At 36.9% G+C, this 19017-nt stretch overlaps 1 protein-coding gene across 1 annotated transcript in view; it reads left to right on the top strand.

Moving 5' to 3' along the window:
• The window catches only part of Etfa (electron transfer flavoprotein subunit alpha), an 84005-nt gene continuing 64988 nt past the window's right edge, over positions 1 to 19017 (top strand). The window contains exons 1-2 of the mRNA XM_046428062.2: positions 1 to 155; positions 17841 to 17987. Of these exons, the coding sequence (XP_046284018.1) occupies positions 117 to 155; positions 17841 to 17987 (186 nt within the window). The 5' untranslated portion in view covers positions 1 to 116. The remainder of the gene's footprint in view (positions 156 to 17840; positions 17988 to 19017) is intronic.

Below are 19017 nucleotides of genomic sequence, written 5' to 3'. Positions count from 1 at the left end.
CCGTTCTCGTTCGCGCGTCTCGCGAGTGTTAGGGTGATTGGCGGAGGCGGTGCAGCTTCGCGGGGCTTGAGGTTGCTGAGGCCGAGGTGACAGCTTGGCCCACTAGAGCAGAGACTATGTTTCGGGTGGCGGCTCCTGGGCAGCTCCGGCGGGCGGTGAGTCCGGTCGGGGAGGGCCGAGCTGATGACTGTCCGGCCTCAATCTGCCGTCCCTGTGAGGGTCTTGGCGAAGGTCACCGGCTCCTACAGCTCCGACAGGCCCAGGCCAGGCCCAGGGACTGCCCTTGACTTCTCCCGGGCCTCAGGCTTGGAGCAAAGATCGGGCGTCAGGCTGATCAAATAGTGAGCCTGCACTGCTCTGCTGCTGCTACTGCTGCTGTTCCTGCTGTTCCCCGGCCGCCCTCCCCTTGCTCACTTCCTCACCTTTCTGGCCCGGACTTGGCTTTCTTGGCTACCCACGTTCTCCACACCTGGTGGGGAATGGGCAGCTGCCTCCCCGGTGAATCTTGACCCAAGGGAGCGAGATGTCGCTCTGGGGAATGCCCTCTGGAGAAAGTTTAAAACTCGGGTCCGCCTGGAACCCGACATTTCTGGAAGCATACTCACTTGGCGCCTACTGGCTGCTCTGACCCACTCCTGGTCAAGGGCTTGGGGGGGGGGGCGGGGTGTGGGACTGCCACGTTGCTCTGCTTTCTGCCTAATGGGCGAGCGCTGATTTGAGGTGATCGTGTGTGCAAAGCCCGTGGATCAGTTTGAAAGCTTTGACTAATTTGAAGAAGCAGGTGTCTTTTAAACCAGGGTGTAGAAATAGGGAACTGTCGACGATAGTGATAAGTTTTTGATGTTTTCGGTAGTGACAAATCATGAGTTTGCATCATTTCTTTTTCTTTTTTGTTGTGGATGGACACAATACTTTATTTTTATGTGGCGTGGAGGTTCGAACCCAGGGCCTCATGCATGCTAGGCAAGCGCTCTACCACTGAGCTACAACCCCAGCTGCATCATGTCTTTTTGTTGTTGTTGTTGTGAGAGGGACTGACAGGAAATATGTTTTTGCCCTAATGCTGTGGGAGAACAGTAATTGGAGACTGACAAACTACAAGTCAATTTATATTGTGGATTCTGTGGGTTTTATAATTTACATTTAGGTTAAATGAGAAGCTAGGTTGCTAAACTCGCTAGGACGCTTGTCATCCTACCTACTTGAGAGACTGGGGCAGAAAGACCCCCAAGTTCCATGCCAGCCTAGGCAATTTAAAGAAACCTAGTCTCAAAATATAAAGGGCCTGTGTCTCCTTGGTAGAGCACTTGTCTAACATGTCCATGGCCTTGGGTTCAATCACCAGTAAAAGAGATTGCTAACTTTGGGTTAAAAAATGTCCTGATGTTGTGCAACTTTCATACACACACACACCTTTTTTTTTTTTTTTTTAGTGTATATGTATTTTCCCATGCACCACTGAGATTTTTCCATAGCTGGTGGTCTTTTTGGGGTGTCTGTAGACAGTTTTTTTCCTTGTACTTATTCCTTTCATAAAGTCCTGATCTCTTCCAAAAAGTTCAAGCAACTCACACCTTTCACCTCAGAGTCCTGTTTTTCCCTCAGGAGTCTTTTTTTTTTTAAACCCCCTTAAAGATCTAGACAGAAGTAAATGTCATGTTTTGGGGAAAATTCCAAGAACCAGAGACAGAGTTGTAAAATACCTCTCTGTAGGAGTTGGAAGGCAGTTTTGTGGGCAGATTGCACTTGTGGCATAGTTATAAGGGAATTTAGCACTCAGTAATTTTGGAGAGCTAATAAAAAGTGGAATGATTAGTTTAAGTACTTCTTAATATCCTACACAGTTGGCCAATATACATAGACAGTATTTCCAAACCTTTTTTGTGGCTTGCCAAGGACTTTGACCTTGACTTATTTTTAAAATTTGAAGTCAAATAGTAGAATAGTTGCTCTAAACTGATTAAGAATATTTTAGATTAGAATTTCAAGCATATAAAAATGGTGGAAACTCTTCTAATACAGACATCTAGATACACAAAACACATTTAGCTTTTTAAATTTTTAAGTAATTTCAAAATTGGAGAAAACTTGCAAGAATAGTACAAAGAATTCTCAGAATTCCCTTTCTAGGTTCACTAGTGGTTAACAGTGTGGCACATTTGCTTTCTCTTGCTACATATATATACAGGAAATATATTGACAGGAATTATTAATAATTATTAAATAATATAACTTATTTTTCCAAAGTACTTGAAATTATAATGCAGATATACCCTTTCCTCCTAAGTGATTCAGAGGGTATATCAAAAGAACAAAGGTTTCAGTTTCATAACCATAGTATAATTGGAAAAATCAGAAAGGTAACAATGATACAATATTCTCATCTACATTCATCTTTTGCCAACCTTGTTTATATTGTTTAGCAATTTTTGTTTTTATGGTCTAAGGTATGGTCCAGATGCCTTGCATGTGGTTTTCTTGTCCCTTTAGTCTTTGTTAGAAAATTTCTCCAGCCTTTCTTTGACTTTGATGACATTGATATTTTTGAAGAGTACAGGTCTTCTATTTTGTAGACTGTTACCCAACTTAGTTTTTTTAAAAAATATATATTTTTAGTTGCAGATGGACACAGTACCTTTATTTTGTTTATTTATTTTTATGTGGTCCTGAGGATTGAACCCAGTGCTTCACAAGTGTTAGGCAAGTGCTCTACCACTGAGCTACAACCCCAGCCCCCAACTTTGTTTTGTTTGGTATTTCCCTCATGTTTAGACTCTGGCCATGTACTCTTGGCAGGGATGTCACTAAAGTAACATTCTGTCTCAGTGCATCATATTAAGAGGCACTTGGCGTTAGTTTGTCCCATTACTGGTGATGTTAACTTTAGTCACGTAGGTAGCAAGTTGTTTGCCAAGTTTCTCCACTGTCAAGTAATAACTCCTTCTCTGTAATTTTACTAGGTGGGGAGATACATTGAAACTATGTAACTCTCATGAATATCACCTACTAGTCTTAGGATTTGTTGATGAATCTTGCCTGAGAAATTATTGCTGTGATGCAAAATGGTGATTTTTCTAATTCCACTGTTTACATTTATTAGTTAGTATTCTATTCTGAGTAACAGTCCCTTCTTGCTTATTTATGTATTTAAGGATTCAGGAATTCTTATTTAGTAAGTTATCATCTCTTTTTACCTGTATTTATTTTGATCCTCAAAGTGGGATTATTATGTTTTGAAAATAATATAAGTTCAATTTGATTTATTTTTTAAGCTCTTTTTTTTTTTAGTTATAGACGGACACAATACCTTTATTTTATTCATTTATTTTTTTTTATGTGGTGCTGAGGATTGAACCTGTTGCCTCACACATGCTAGGTGAACACTCTACCACCAAGCCACAACCTCAGCCCTGTGATTTTTTAAAAAATATTTTTAGTTGTAGATGAATACAATACTTTTATTTATTTATTTTTATCTGATGCTGAGGATTAAACATAGGGGTTAAATTTCATTCTGCCACATATGGATTTTCAGTTTTCTCAGCACCATTTGTTGAGAGGCTATCTTTTCTCCAAAGTATGTTTATGACATCTTTGTCTAGTATGAGATAACTGTATGTATATGAGTTTGTCTCTGTGTCCTCTCTTTTATACCATTGGTCTTCATGTCTGTTTTGGTGCCAATACCATGCTGTTTTTGTTACTGGAGCTCTATAGTATAATTGAAGGTCTGGTATTGTGATGCTCCTGCTTCACTTTTCTTGCTGAGGATTGCTTTGGTTATTCTGGGCCTCCTATTTTTCCAAATGAATTTCATGACTGCTTTTTCTATTTTTATGAGGAACATCATTGGAACTTTAATAGAAATTGCATTCGGGGCTTGGGATGTGGCTCAAGCTGTAATGCGCTCGCCTGGCATGCTTGAGGCGCTGGGTTCGATCCTTAGCACCACATAAAGATGTTGTGTCCACTGAAAAACTGAAAAATAAATATTAAAAAATTCTCTCTCTCTCTCTCTCTCTCTCTCTCTCTCTCTCTCTTCTCTGTCTCTCTTAAAAAAAGAAAAAGAAAAGAAATTGCATTCAATCTGTATAGTGAGCGCTTTTGGTGGTATGGCCATTTTTACGATATTAATTCTGCCTATCCAAGAACATGGGAGATCTTGCCATCTTTTAAGTTCTTCTTGAATTTCTTTCTTTAGTATTCTGTAGCTTTCATTATAAAGGTGTTTCACCTCTTTTGTTAGATTTATTTCCAAGTATTTTATATTTTTTTGAGGGTGTTGTGAATGGGAGAGTTTTCCTAACTTCTCTTTCAGCTGATTCATTATTGGTGTGTAGGAATGCAGTTGATTTATGGGTGTTAATTTTATATCCTGCTACTGTGCTGAATTCTTTTATGAGTTCTAGAAGCTTGTTTTTTTAAAAACTATAATTTTTCAAAAAATTAAAAAAGAAAAATTATTAAACTTTTAGAATGTAAGTTAAATGACTTATGTTTAGTATCTATATTCTGTTTCCAGTTTTGATTGATTTGTGCTACCAAGCAATGTCCTTCGTCTTGGGGAGGGATCCCCAAAGTCAGTTGTTAACAAAGGTGGTTATTACATCTATAATATAGAGCTGGAGAACACACTAAGGAGAAAATAGAGAGGCAGACAATTGAAATTGCAATAAGTTAACTTTTTTTTTTTGGTTAGTACTAGGGATTGAATCCAGGGTCTCTGCCACTGAGCTACATTCCCAGACCTTTTTTATTTTTTATGTTGAGGCAGGACCTTGCTAAGTTGCCCAGGCTGGTCTCGAACTTGTGATTCTCCTGCCTCAGCTTCCCAGGTCTCTAGGATTACAGGTGTGCATCACCATGCCCAGCTACAATTAGTCACTAATATTCTTGCAGGGTGACTAATCTAAATTTATATTTTGTTGATTTATTTTTAAGTGGATCTGATGACTAATAAAAAGATGCCAAAAAGTAAAAAATAAATATTCTGTGGAGAGGGAAGCAATACTTGCAGGGTTATTTGAGTGTCCTTAGGCAGATGGGAAGGAATATCTATCATTACTGAAAAGCTGTGAAACTCGTGAAAAGGAACATGATAGTTTTCAGAGTCTACTGTTTAATGTTGATGAATGAGATTTAACTCTAATTCACATGCATATTTTAATTTCTTTTGAAAGAAGAAAGAGAGCCAATTTTGGTGTGGCTCTAAAAGAAAATTTATTGCATAAGGTGAATTTAGTAAAATTATGCTGCCTGCCAATGTGTCTAAGAGTCTTGTCTGATTTTAAAATGAAGTAAATTGACTATGTTTTTAATATTGTAATCAATGTCATATGATGTTTCTAGTTATGATTAAAGGTGCTATATTTTATTACTAAGGAGGTTAAAGTATTTAGTTTAAGTATAGAAATGCAATATACATTTTATTATTATGAAATGTTAAAATAGGGATAGGTAACTTTAATTATATGATTTATTCTTTTTTTAACATTTTTTTTTGAGAGAGAGAGAATATATATATATATATATATATATATATATATATATATATTTAGTTTTCGGCAGACACAGTATCTTTGTTTGTATGTGGTGCTGAGGATCGAACCGGGGCCACAACGCATGCCAGGCGAGCTCGCTACTGCTTGAGTCACATCCCCAGCCCATGATTTATTCTTTTGAGAAGAACTTTGAAAGATTTTATAGCTTATAACTGTTTTTTTTTTAATTAAGAAGCAAAAAAACATTCCTCCACCTCCCCCATCCTAGTCCCTCATCCCACTTAGTTTTCAAAGATGGTTGCTGGGAAGTAAGCTAAAATTATTCTAGCTACTTAGGTTATGAATGGGTTTATCAGGGTGAAGTAGGGAATTGGACTCCAGCTGTTTTTTCTTCTTCCAACATCTGTGGTAGTTAATTGCATGAACATGAGGTTAAAGTCACAGGAAGAACTCTTAAAGAACTGTAGAAGTAAAAACTGTGTCAAGAAATTCAGAAATTAGAATTTTGAAATTATAATTGAAATCATTAGAAAAATAAGGTTCATATAATCTGTAATATATTTAAGGACAGGATTGACAGCTATTATTTGATTCTATATAAGAAATTTCCTGGTACTAATAAAGCACTAAATTAAAAAAAAAAACTGTGTCAAGAACTATTGAGGTTAAATAAGAGAAGGGCCAAATGTATTCATTAGACTTGACTTTAGTATGGTTCTTGGTGACTTTGAAGAGGTCAGATTCAGTGTTGTGTTACAACTGAAAGCCAGGGTGCTGTTAGTAAAACAGAAGAAGGGAGGTGAGGCAATAGAATTGGTGTCTATGGGTGTTATTTTTAAGTGGTTTGTCTCTGAAAGGGTGCAGAGAGAATTATGACCTCTTTAAACCCTAACCTCAAGAAGTATGCTATCACGTAAAGGCCCATCAATTTTAAAAAGGTATGCAGCTGGTAAACAGAAGAAAAATTTTCACATTTTGCTATTTGGAACCAAGTCTATTTAGTAGTCTAAATAATTCTCTAAAAGCAAATGGGGTGTCTGTTTTAGTGATTTAACAAGTTTATGTACTGCTGAGGTGCCCTTAAGTGTGTGTAGATGGTTTTCAATGATATAGGAATAATTGCTTTTTAGTTTTTGATTATTTAGGAAAACTTTTTATGTAGTCTCTAAGCATTCATTGAGTGCCAGCTGTGGGCCAGGCTCAAAGGTAGGTACTGAGATCACAGTGGAGAACAAGTCCCTTGTCCCTGCCCTTGTGCTGCAAATAGATTGAAGACAGATAATAAACATATTGAGTGTGGTCAGTATTGAGTAAGAATGAATATGGCATTTGGGGAGCATAAGATAGGGAGAGGGTCAATTTTGTTAGGAAGCTGGAAAAAGTAAAGCATCTCTGTGAAAGTACTTTGTAGGCCATGGGAGGAATGGAGGAACCTTTGGATTGAGCAGAGGGAAGGAGGGGGAGGGCTTATGAGGGTAGGAAAGATGGTGGAATGAGATGGACATCATTACCCTAGGTACACATATGATTGCATGAATGGTGTGACTCTACTTCATGTACAACCAGAGAAGTGAAAAATTGTGCTCCATTTGTGTACAATGAATCCAAGAGCTTTCTGCTGTCATGTATAACTGATTAGAACTAATAAAAATAAATTTTAAAAAAAGAAAGTACTTTGTAAATTAAGGTCCTTCAAACTGTTTATTGTAGGATAAGGGTGAAGGATTTTCTTTAGATTAAAAATGTCATTTTGTTTTTTGAATTTTGTCTATCTTAAATCACTTTATCATTGTTTTGGTTCTGTTCATATCATATGTGTTGTTTTTTTTTTAAGTTGTAGATGGACACAGTATCTTTATTTATTTTTTATGTGGTACTGAGGATTGAGCCCAGTGCCTCACACATGCTAGGCAAGCACTGTAACACTGAGCCACAACCCCAGCTCCTCATATGTGTTCTTATTAGATATGTATTTTACTTTTTAAAATACGGTATCATTTCTACTTCTGTTGAAGTAGAAAAAAAATGAAAGCCTATTAGTTTGATTATTCAAAATTAAAAACAAAGACATACCCATGTGGATTCTATCTAAAGTAATATGAAACACATTGAAGCAACCCTGGAAATTAGGAAAAAATCGTTCTAGAATAACTAGACATAATATGAAAAGGAAAATCTCCGACCTCTCCTGTTTCAGTTACCATCTCTGAGGGCTCATCCCAGCTTCAACAATCCCTTGGGATCAGCTGCAGTCTTTGTTTTGACAGTAGTGCAGTTCAGCTTCTCCCACTGCCCAGTCGTATTCCTTGATCGTTGTAGGTCTCAAGAATTTGCTCTAAGCACCAACCCTGCTACATACAAAAGGAAGATAACTGAAAGGTGGTGACAAACATTTATAAGCATCCACAGTATATAATGAATCAATTTCTTACTTCTGTGTATACAGTTGTACTAGCTGTAATCATTTTTCAAAAAATTAAGTAATTTTAGTTATTCTCTGTGGTTCAAAGGAGTAGTGTTGAAGTATGGCTGAATTAGAGTCTTAAAATTGCTTTTTACAGCTCAATTTATAGAGTAAAATTATAAAAATAATGTTTTTAAAACAATAAAGTTTTTTTTTTTTTTTTAAATTTTTGTACTGGGGATTGAATTCAGGGGCACTTTACCACTAAGCTACACGGAAGAACCTTAAATGCATTCTGCTTAGTGAAAAAAGCTAGTCTCAAAAGAACTTTTTATTTTTTATTTTGAGACAAAGTCTTGCTAAGATGCTGGGGGGGTCTTGGTAAGTTGCAGAGGTTGACCTCTAAGTTGTGATTATCTTGCCTCAGCCTACTGAGTTTTTGAATTTCAGGCATGTGCCACCATGCTCAGCTATCACCAACGTGTTTTTAAAAGTAGATTATTTCTTAAAGAAATTTCAGGTTGACAGCAAAATCTGATCAAAGTTCAGAGAATTCTCATATATTCTTGATCCACACACCCATTACCATCCCCACTGTCAATATATAGCATCAGAGTTGTACATTTGTCATAGCTATGAACCTACATTGACATTGTTGTTATGCAAAGCCTGTAGTTTACATTAGGGTTCATTCTTAGTGTTGTACCTTCCATGGGTTTGAACAAATGTATAATGACATGTTATCTACATCAGTAGTATCAGATAAAATAGTTTCACTGTCCTAAAAATCCTCTGTGTTCTGCCTATTTATCCCTCTGTCCCTGTAAACCATGGCAATCACTGATCCTATCGCTGTTCCCATAGCTTTACTTTTTCCAAAATGTCATATGGTTGGAATAATGCAGCATGTAGTCTTTTGAGACTGGCTTCTTTCACTAAGCAGTATGCATTTAAGGTTCTTCCAAGTCTTTTCATGACTTGATAGCACATTTCTTTTTACTTTTGAATAATATTCTGTAGTATGAATGTACCATAGTTTTTTTTTCCTATTAAAAACATCTCAGTTGCTTTCTATTTTTGGTAGTTATAAATGAATGTGTGAAGATTTTTGTGTGGACATAAATTTTCAACTCATTTGGGATAAGTCCCAAGGAGTGTAATTGTTAGATTGTATGTCAAGAGTATGTTTAGTTGTATAAGAAAGTACCAAACTATCTTCCAAAGTGGCTATACCATTTTTCATTCCTATAGAAATTTATGAGAGTTGCTTCCGTTCCACATACTTGACAGCATTTGGTGTTCAGTGTTTGGATTTTTGCCATTTTTTTAAAAAAATTTTTTCACTATAGTTGGGTACAATACCTTTATTTTTTTTTAAAGAGAGAGAGAGAGAGAGAGAGAGAGAGAGAGAGAGAGAGAGAGAGAGAATTTTTTAATATTTATTTTTCAGTTTTCAGTTGGCACAACATCTGTATTTTATTTTATGTGGTGCTCAGGCTCGAACCCAGAGCCCTGCGCATGCCAGGAGAGCGCGTTACCACTTGAGCCACATCCCCAGCCCCAATACCTTTATTTATTTTTATTTTTTTATATGGTGCTGAGGATGGAACCCAGTGTCTTGCATGTTCTAGGGGGAGTGCTCTACTGCTGAGCCACAACCCCAGCCCCGATTTCTGCCATTTTAATAAGTGTATAGTCGTCTCATTGTTTTAATCTACAATTCTGTAATGACATATGATGTTGAGCATCTTTCATATGCTTACCATCCATCTGTATATCTTTGGTGAGGTGTCTTTTCACTTCCTTTGCCCCTTTTTTGGCTATTTTTGGAGATTGAAACCAGGGCCTTGTGCATGCAAAACAGTTGCTCTATTATGAGCTACATCTCCAGCCCTACTTTGCCCATTTTAAAATGAAGTTGTTTCTTACTTTTGAGTTTTAAGAGTTCTTTGTGTATTTTAGTTAGATAGCAGTCCTCTGTTGAATGTCTTTTGCAAATATCTCCCCTCAGTCACTGGCTTTTCTTCCCATTATTTTAGTGAAGAAAATTTTAGAAAGATGTTCTGTTCATTCTTTAGACATCTGCTCTGTGCTGGATACTGAAGTAGAGGCTTGTGTTAATATTAGAAAAATCAAACATGACCCTATAGTCAATATCAGATGGGGAAGATAAGTTCATCAAATGAGTATAGTGCAATTGTGTAAGTGCTATAATGAAGGCAAATACGGGTACCATTTGGTGCTAGCACAGCTAACTAGTTGTAGGAGATCCAAAAAAAGCTTTATTTGTAGCTAATGTTTAATAAGCATTTAATACTTCCTGGCAGTATTCTAAAATCTTTACATTTACTAATTTAATCCTCACAACAATTATGTGAGATCATCATATCCCCATTTTATAGGAAACTGAGGCAAAGAGAAGCGATGGTAGAGATGAGATTGAGACCTGGGCAGGATAACACAGTCTGTGCTCTTTACCACTGCAGTCGTATGAAGGCTTTTAGGAGGAATTGTACTTTAAGCAGAAAATTTAAGAATAACTAATTAAAGGCTAATCAGGTAACAGGGTAAGAGGCCCTCTAGGCAGAGGGAATAATATGTTGGAAGACTTGAAGTCAGAGAGAGCAGGGTTGAGTTTAGGTAGCTGAAAATAAGGTGTAAATGAGTGAAGTATGTATGGCTAGGGAGGTAGATCAGGCCACAGAATCAATGCCTGGTAAATCAACCTGAGGAGTCTAGTTTACCATATGCTCAGGGGACAGGAAACAACTGAAGTGTTTTCAGCAGGGGAATAACATATTATATTTGTATTATGAAAAGAGAAATGGATTGGAGGGGGCAAAATTGGGTTGGGAAACTTTCAGAATAATAGAGGAATAATGGCATATTGGTATTGATGATGGAAAGGACTAATGAATATGGAAGATGCTCCATTTAGCAGGAAGAATTATTATGATTTCAGAGGCTGATCATATGTGAGGGTTGAGATCATGGTTTGGACAGCTTGGTAGAGAGTGGTGCATCCCTTGAAGAAGTTGGAAGAGAGGAATTATGGGGAGGGGCTGGAGGAACATGGGGGAAAGATGAGGTAAGGTTAGGATTTGCTGAGTTGGAAAATGTTTTGATGAGATGGGCAGAGTGAGCACTTACATGTGCAGATGTAACCAATTATAGGTCTGTAGCACTTAGGAGATTTGAACTGGAGATATACACAGATGTGCAAAATATGGAAGTCATTCTCATATAGGTGGTAAATTAAGCCATGGATTGCAGAAGGAAATAGTCAATAATTTAAAACATTAGTGAGAACAAGTAAGGCAAAGCTTGAAAAGTGTTGGTACTTTTGGTGAGGGGGCGGGAACCAGATGCAAGTAATTGAGGCATGATGAAACATGAGGGATTAGAGAAGGTAGTGGCTAGAGTGGAATGTGGGGCAGTGGCTTTAAGACAGGAGTTCTTTAAAATTGGGAGAGCCTCAAACATGTTTCAAAGTTGATGAGAAGGAAGGAGAGGTAAGGGCAAGATTGGAAACACTACAGTGCTGAGTGGGAATTGCAGAAAGACATCTGAGTAGATTTGTAAGAATGGTATCTAGAGCCCAGGTGAAGGGATTAAGACCCAGGAGGAAGGGAGGACCCTCCTGTTTCCATTGTAATAGGGCAGGGTCAGGAATCTCTGTGTTCTGTCAGGAGGAGAAGCAGGTTCTGATGTTGGCTTTAGGTTCATTGAGACGGAGGAGGTGAGGCTCTCTTAAAGTAGGTGCATAATGGTTGGCAGCTTGAGAAACATCAGGATATTTGAAATAGTTGACATGGAGGGTGAGAATGCTGACAAAGAAGGCATAGTAATATTGCTAAGGCAAGTTTTGTGGACTCCGGTAAGGCCAGTGACCAAAAATTTATGGATGTCACTGACCTGCATTAATATATTTTAATTTAATAAGCACTGTTTTGAAGAGATTGGGATTCCTTTTCTGGGCAGTCACATTGTTAAGTATTTCAGTAGTTATCTTTGAAGTTTAAGAATTTGGCTGTCTTTCCTCCTATAACCATTGTTTGTTTGTTTGTTTTGGTACTAGGAATTGAACCAGGGTGCTTTACCACTGAGCCACATCCCTAGCCCTTTTTATTTCTTATTTTGAGATAGGGTCTCACTAAGTTACCTACAGCCTTGCTAAGTTGCTGAGGCTGGCTTTGAACTTGCGATCCTCCTGTGTCAGTCTCCCGTGTCACTAGGATTACAGGCATGTGCCACTGCCCCTGGCCTCCCATAACTAAGAGGGTCCTAAAGTATAGAGAGGCAGTGGGTCATAAAATAATAAAATGAAAAATAATTTTGCTTTACAGCTTTTTCAGTAATGAATTGTATTTGTTGACTCTTTATTCTGTACTACTCTTGTACTTAAAATAGGATTTTTGAGTGACAGAAGATTATTAGATAGAAATATAACCTGATATTTTCCTTTCTTCTTCTTATTGTTATTTTTATTTTATTTTACTTTATTTTATTTTTTATTTTTGGTAGTAGAAATTGAACCCAGGGGCACTTTACCACTGAGCTACATTCACAGCCCTTTTTATTTTATTTTTTTTATTTTGAGACAGGGTCTTGCTAAATTGCGAGGCTGGCCTCGAACTTGTGATCATCCTGCCTCAGTCTCCAGAGTTGCTGGGATTACAGGCTTACGCCACCATGCCTGGCCAGTGCTATTTTTTTTGTTGTTGTTAAAGCAGGAACCGGGGTGGGGTTGTGGCTTAGCGGTAGAGTGCTCACCTTGCACGTGTGAGACCCTGGGTTCGATCCTCAGCTCCACATAAAAAAAAAAAAAGCAAATAAACAAAATAAAGATATTGTGTCCATGTATAACTAAAAAATATTTTTTAAAAAAGCAGGAACATATTTGCCAAGTGAAATCTTATAGGTCTCATATTTAAAACAGCTATAAATGGTGGTACTTTGATGTGAGCTAATAATTAAGAACCCAAACACTGGAGTCAAACTACCTGGAGTTAGAATATGCTTCCTAGATATGTAACCACACAAAAGTTCTGTTTCCTCCTCTGTAAAGTCAGGCTATAGTACTTGCATCATAGAGTTTTTATGTGTTTTAAATAAGATACTACCTGTGAAGTAAAACTACTTTGTACAGTGCTCTATAATTGTTAATTTAATATATCTGGTTAAAACAAAGCTGAGGGGTGTGTTCTAGCAGCCCTGATTGCCTGGTTCCAACTTAACCTGTGTAGTGGTTCCTGAGGTGCCTTCCAGGAACTCTTCTATGAAGGGTAGTTTGAAAACTTATGATCTAGTTCATCCTCCACCATTTCATATGAGGAAATTAGGCTTCAGATTGAGTATTAACATTTTAAAGATCACTAGGCTCCGTACAACAGCTAATTGCTGAATTAAGCCACATAATTAAGATCTGAGGACAGAAAGGTAAAACACTGACTTAGAAGGAAGCTTAATATTTTTTAAATTATAAAGAAGTCAGCTGAGGGGTTTATTCTGAGACCTATGGAGAGCTCAGCTGAAGTTCTGGATTTCAGATATTTGTTCTGGATTTGAGATACTGCTTCCCCTACATTTAAAAATCTCAGGACTCATGAAGAGAATGAGTTAAAAGCCAGCATCGTCAAATTAATGAGACCCTAAGAAACTCAAAGGGACCCTGTCTCTAAATAAAAATATAAAAAAAGGGGTGGGGATGGGAATCAGTGGATGAATGCCTCTGGGTTGAATTTCTGGTACCAAAAAGAAAACAACACACACTCTCTCTCTCTCTCTCTCTCTCTCTCTCTCACACACACACACACACACACACAAAATAAAGAAGTCAACTGATTAGCATGCCCTTTTGATGTATGTAGGATTTTTAGTAAAAATCTGATCTGCTAGATGAACTGAGGGTTGGCTTTTTGTTTTGTTTTGTTACTGGGGATTGAACCCAGGGATGCTTTACCACCAAGCTACATCCCCAGGCCTTTTTTATTTTTTGTTTGAGACAGGGTCTTGCTAAGTTGCTGAAGCTGGCCTCAAACTTGTGATCCTCCTGACTCAGCCTCTTGAATCACTGAAATTACAGGCATATGCCACTGTGCCTGATGTGAAAGGGTTCTCAACTATTTTATTTCATTGTTTACTTAGAAATTGAATTTTGAACAATCTTTTAAAAAGCATATGCAACTCTCACTGGAAGTTTAAAAAAGTCTCACACTTCCTTATGAGAAATACCCAACTTATTTTATGATAGAACTATAATTTTCAGCAAATATGGGCCTTCTGCCACCAAATCTTGGATTTATTCTTCAAATGGTGATGGAAATCTCATAATTTTTATGGTAAATGATGTGTGATACATAATAAAAAATATGATGTCTGATATATATTGGTAATAGTTACTAGCAATTCTTGTGAAATAGTCAAATCATAAGTTATGTTATTGGTTCTTAATTAGAAAGTCTTTTATATTGTGCTCTTCTGATTAAAAGAGAAAAAATATATAATTAATTCTTCAGATGTAAATTTTAAAAGTAACATTGTATTAGATATTGAGCCTAGAAAAATGAACAGGTATAGTATTTGCTTTCCAAGAACTTCTTTCCATTCTAGAAATTGTGAATTCTTATGAATTGGCAAACACCCCCTAATCCCTACACTGGGGCACTTTACCACTGAGCTCCACTGTTGACATTTTTAATTAATTAACTAATTTTAATTTTTAATTGTAGTTGGACACAATACCTTTATTTTACTTACTATTTTTATATGGTGCTGAGGATTGAACCCAAAGTCTTGCACATGCTCAGCAAGCACTCTACCGCTGAGCCATAACCCCAGCCCAGTTTTTAATTTATTTTTGAGGTAGGGTCTCACTAAGTTGCCCAGGTGGCCTCAAACTTATGATCCTCTTGCCTCAGCCTCCTGTGTGCTGGGATTACAGGCCTGGCTAATACAAGAGTTTTGAGAAACCATTTGTATCAGTCTTTATAAAAAGCCTTGAAAGCTTGCCTATACTTCTTAATCTGCTATTTCTGGGAATTTGTCTTAAGAAAGGAATTGTGTGGGGGGGCAAGGTACTAGGGATTGAACCCAGGGGCACTTTACTACTGAGCCACCGCCCCAGTCCTTTTTATTTTTTGAGACAGGGCCTTGCTAAGTTGCTGAGGCTGACATGGTACTTGTGATCCTCCTGCCTCAGCCTCTTGAGTTGTTGGGATTACAGGTGTGTCCCACTGCACCCAGCAAGAAAGGAATCTTGAGATGTGCATAAAGATTTCTATTTTAAAAAAAATATATTTATTTTTTAGTTTTAGGTGGACACAACATCTTTATTTTATTTTTATGTGGTGCTGAGGATCGAACCCAGCACCCCGAGCATGCCGGGCAAGCGCGCTACCGCTTGAGCCACATCCCCAGCCCCGTAGATTTCTAATTTTTAATTTGAGCTGCCTCCTTTCTTACTAGAAATTTTTTATTTGTAAAAAAAGAAAAAAGTTCTATAAACAGGAACTTGATTTGGCAGTAAGCAATTCTTATTTTCTGTCCTTTCCTTGCTACCTTTGAGTAAACAATAAGGTGAGAAAAAGATAAGAAAAGACATCTACTGGTACCACAATGTAGTGACTGCTTCCTCTGGTGCATCCTGCTATGATGTCTTCTTTCTTCTCCCATCCTCAGGGTATTGTGACCCTGAAGCATTTCTACCTCTTGTTGCATGTCCCAGGGTCTCGGGCCCTAGCCGTGATCTTGGTTCTTTGGGGGTTAAGCAAGTGTAGAAGGCTGGGGATGAAGTGGTAGGGATAAGTAGTTTAGGGAAATGAGGTATCCATCTTGCTGCAGGTTGGACAGAATCTGGCTTAGGAAATCAAAGCTTCCAGAATAAGTAAACTGGCCAAGTTCCAGTCAGAGGAAGGGCCGTTCTATACCAGAAGGAAATTTCATCTGTTGAGGTTGAGTACAAACATTTACTTAAGAGGATTGTCTTCTCTGCATTGCTTATAATAATAAAATATTGTGAATAATCCAGATCTTACACTGGTAAGCCTATATACTATGATAACAAAAAGGTGAAGAATATGATAACATAGCAATTGATATTTATAATATAATAAATGAAAAAAGCATAATTTTATGAAAACTGCATATTAGTTGTGTAACCAGTATTATCCATTGTCTTATTTCTGGCTTGCCTTCAGACCCTCCTTGTAAGTTTCTAGCTTTGAGTAAATTTCATACTATGCTTTCTTTTTTAAAAAATGTTTTAGTTGGAGATGGACACAATACCTTTATTTAGTATTTTTTATGTGGTGCTGGGGATTGAACCCATTGTCTCACGCACATGCTAGGCAAGCCTTCCACCATTGAGCCACAACCCCAGCCCTTACTATGCTTTCTTTATTCCAACTCCAGAGCTGAAAATTTTTGCTGAATTAAACCACACAATCATGCCATTTGATTCTTAGTTCCATTTTCTCATTTCATATTGCCATTTTCCACAAGGGTAGTTCTAAAGCTTGTAGTGCTGACCTTCCTCATCTTTTCACATGACAGAAATACCTAAACTTCTTTCCTTTCCTTCCCTTGATTGTATTTCATGATCAGCAGACTTCATTTTGTTTCTCTTCATTATTTGAAAAATTCTTCTATTGTATAATGTACATGAGTAAGTCTTATTTCTTGTGAAATCTTTGAGCATGGGGGTTACTATCTACAAGTATTTCTTTTTAATTCAGAGGCATATTTTAGCAGTTAAAATTCCAGTAAAATTGCTGTTTATTGTCATTTTTTTTCTTTTCTTTCTTTTTCTTTTCTTTCTTTTTTTTTTTTTTTTGGTATTGGGGATTGAACTCAGAGGCACATAACCACTGAAGCACATCCCCAACCCTTTTTTGTATTTTTAATTTAGAGACAGGGTCTCACTGAGTTGCTTAGTGCCTCACTGAGTTGCTGAGGCTGGCTTTGAATTCTTGATCCTCCTACCTTAGTTTCCTGAGCTGCTGGGATTATAGTGTGCACCACCATGCCTAGCTATTGTCATATTTTAAAAATAGATTTCCTTTATAATTTTAGTATTGAATGTTTTTTGCTAAAAGCAATAAGAATCAACTTTAGTGCAAAATGTGGTAGCACATACCTACAATCCCAGCAATTTGGGAGTCTGAGGCAGGAAGATCACAAGTTCAAAACAATTTTCAACAACTTAATGAGGCCCTAAGCAACTTAGTGAGACCCTGTCTCTAAATAATAAATAAACAAATAAACAAACAAATAAGTAAATAAATAGATAGGGCTGGAGGTGTAGCTCAGTGGCTAAGTGCCCCTGGGTTCAATCCTTGGTACAAAAAAAAAAAAAAAAAAAAAAGAATCAACTTTAGTAGTTGTTTTCAAACCCTTTATTTCTGAACTTATACTGTTTAGTATAGTGCTCCTTAGTGTGTAATTGGTGGTAGAATTTGACCAGTTCCTACTCTGATGATTAACATTTTCCATCTAAGGATTTTAAATTTAGGTATATATAACAGTTACACATTGAACATAGTCTAGTGGCAAAATTGTTTGAAATAATTTTTAAGCATTTTCTAGCAATAGAAAACTCATCTGGGGGGCTGGAGTTGTAGCTCAGTGCTGGAGTGCATGACTTGCATGTGTGGTTTGATCCTCAGACCATACAATCAATCAATCAATAAAAAATATTGTGTTCATCTACAACTAAAAATAAAAAAGAACTTATCTGCATTTCAGTTTTTATTAGGTGAGAATATTATTACAATGATAGACACAACCCAATTTTTACTATTGATATAAATGTATTTCAGAAATACATTTACAGAGTATTAAGTACAGAATAGTTTTCTTTAAAGCACAGAAACTTAACAATTAGAGTAAAAAAAAAAAACCCTATGAATAACTTTTTTCTTTTCCCCCCTTTTTAGGCTTCATTGCTCCGATTTCAGAGTACCCTGGTAATAGCTGAGCATGCAGATGACTCCCTAGCACCTATTACTTTAAATACCATCACTGCAGCCAAACATCTTGGAGGTGAAGTGTCTTGCTTAGTAGCTGGAACCAAATGTGACAAGGTGAGAAATTTTTAAGGTCAGCCATAGCAAATATAATCTCCATCAAGAGACAGGAAAAGATGGCAACAGAGAATTATGCTGAGGACTATAACCCAAACTGGGCTCTAATCCCCATTAAATGACCAGTGTCACAACCATTACTGTGTGTGAAAAAGGAACTAAAAGGTTTGCTCACTAAGCATTTTATCTTTTGGAATGAGGTAGAATACTTGATTTAGTTCCACTGGCATCATCATATGCCATCAGGTACCAAGTAGAATGATAATATTTGAGTCCCCTTAAAGGTTAATAGCCAATCCCTTTTTGTGTTGATGAATATACTTACTAATTGCTTCTAATTCCTGAAAGTGGTAAATCTGGACAAAGTATCATGGGTGTTAATTTTTAATTGGTAGGAGAATTCAAATGTATTATTCTTACCAAATTATAGCTGGTACTAAAAAATGTTCTTGTCATTGTTATAAATAAGATAATGAAAACTTTGAAAACCAACCCTCAGGAAAGATGCTGTAATGTGGGTTGCAGGGTCTGTGCACTGAGCTGCTGTGAAAATGAGTACTTCAGTATGCTCATACCATTTGAGTCCTCTCATATTCTAAAGGAGTAGCCAAGTAGATGATTGAGAGTTTGAACCTCTTAGAAGAGTAAATCTGGACAGGGTATGTTTTTTTCTTAGGCGATTTTATTTTATTTTTTTACTAAACTATCAATGCAGGGCATGTGATAATTCAGGTTCTGAATGCTAGTGTAATTCCTTATATGAAATTGGTATTTTCAAAGAACGTATCCTAGCAGGTTTAGGGTTAATGTGGACTCATTACCTAACAACTATTAACATTTATTGAATCTTATATAGTTGATATTAACCAAAACATCTGACAATATGGCTGAACTATCTTTTTTGTTTACTCAATTTTCAATTTTTACAAATTTTGGATTTGTCTTGCTATAATTTTAAATATTATTCTAATATTGTCTTAACAATATTTGAAACGATATCTACTTAGTTACAGTGTTACGTCATGTTCTA

This window comes from Marmota monax, unplaced genomic scaffold (genome assembly GCF_021218885.2).
Source record: "Marmota monax isolate L192 unplaced genomic scaffold, Marmota_monax_Labrador192_F-V1.1 WCK01_AAM20220418_F8-fsc00111, whole genome shotgun sequence".
NCBI classification, from domain to species: domain Eukaryota; kingdom Metazoa; phylum Chordata; class Mammalia; order Rodentia; family Sciuridae; genus Marmota; species Marmota monax.
The sequence above is the reverse complement of the archived record's forward strand: the minus strand, read 5'-3'. Positions and strand labels throughout refer to the sequence as shown.